Source organism: Cystoisospora suis (genome assembly GCF_002600585.1).
Source record: "Cystoisospora suis strain Wien I chromosome Unknown contig_14427, whole genome shotgun sequence".
In the NCBI taxonomy this organism is placed as follows: domain Eukaryota; phylum Apicomplexa; class Conoidasida; order Eucoccidiorida; family Sarcocystidae; genus Cystoisospora; species Cystoisospora suis.
The window spans coordinates 1-268 of record NW_027167146.1 but is presented as its reverse complement, the minus strand read 5'-3'; the positions used below and the strand labels follow the sequence as shown (position 1 = coordinate 268).

Below are 268 nucleotides of genomic sequence, written 5' to 3'. Positions count from 1 at the left end.
CTCCTCGTTCTTCTTCTCTTGCAACTTCATCTGTCCATACAGGGGGTGTGGCAGAAAGAAAACGGCCTGTAGTCATTGCACGTCGATCTTCATCTGCATCGGCGCTGTCTTCAGCTAGAGGGGGAGGCATGGCCAGTGATCTCGCTTCATCTAATCATCCTACTCCTCCTCTCCCGCTCCCTCTTAACTATAATGGAAGCTCCGCCGCTGGAGGGGAGGGCCTACCATCACAGCCAGGCTTGATCATAAGGTGTAGAGGCGCGTCTTT

The 268-nt window shown here is 53.7% G+C and overlaps 1 protein-coding gene across 1 annotated transcript; it reads left to right on the top strand.

The window, feature by feature from the left end:
- Positions 1-42: 42 nt before the first annotated feature.
- On the top strand, positions 43-248 carry CSUI_011579 (uncharacterized protein; the record flags this gene model as incomplete). The annotated part of the gene is made up of 1 exon (XM_068071677.1): positions 43-248. A coding segment is annotated over one exon (204 nt), but the record flags the coding sequence as incomplete, so codon positions are not given.
- Between the last annotated feature and the right edge of the window lie 20 nt (positions 249-268).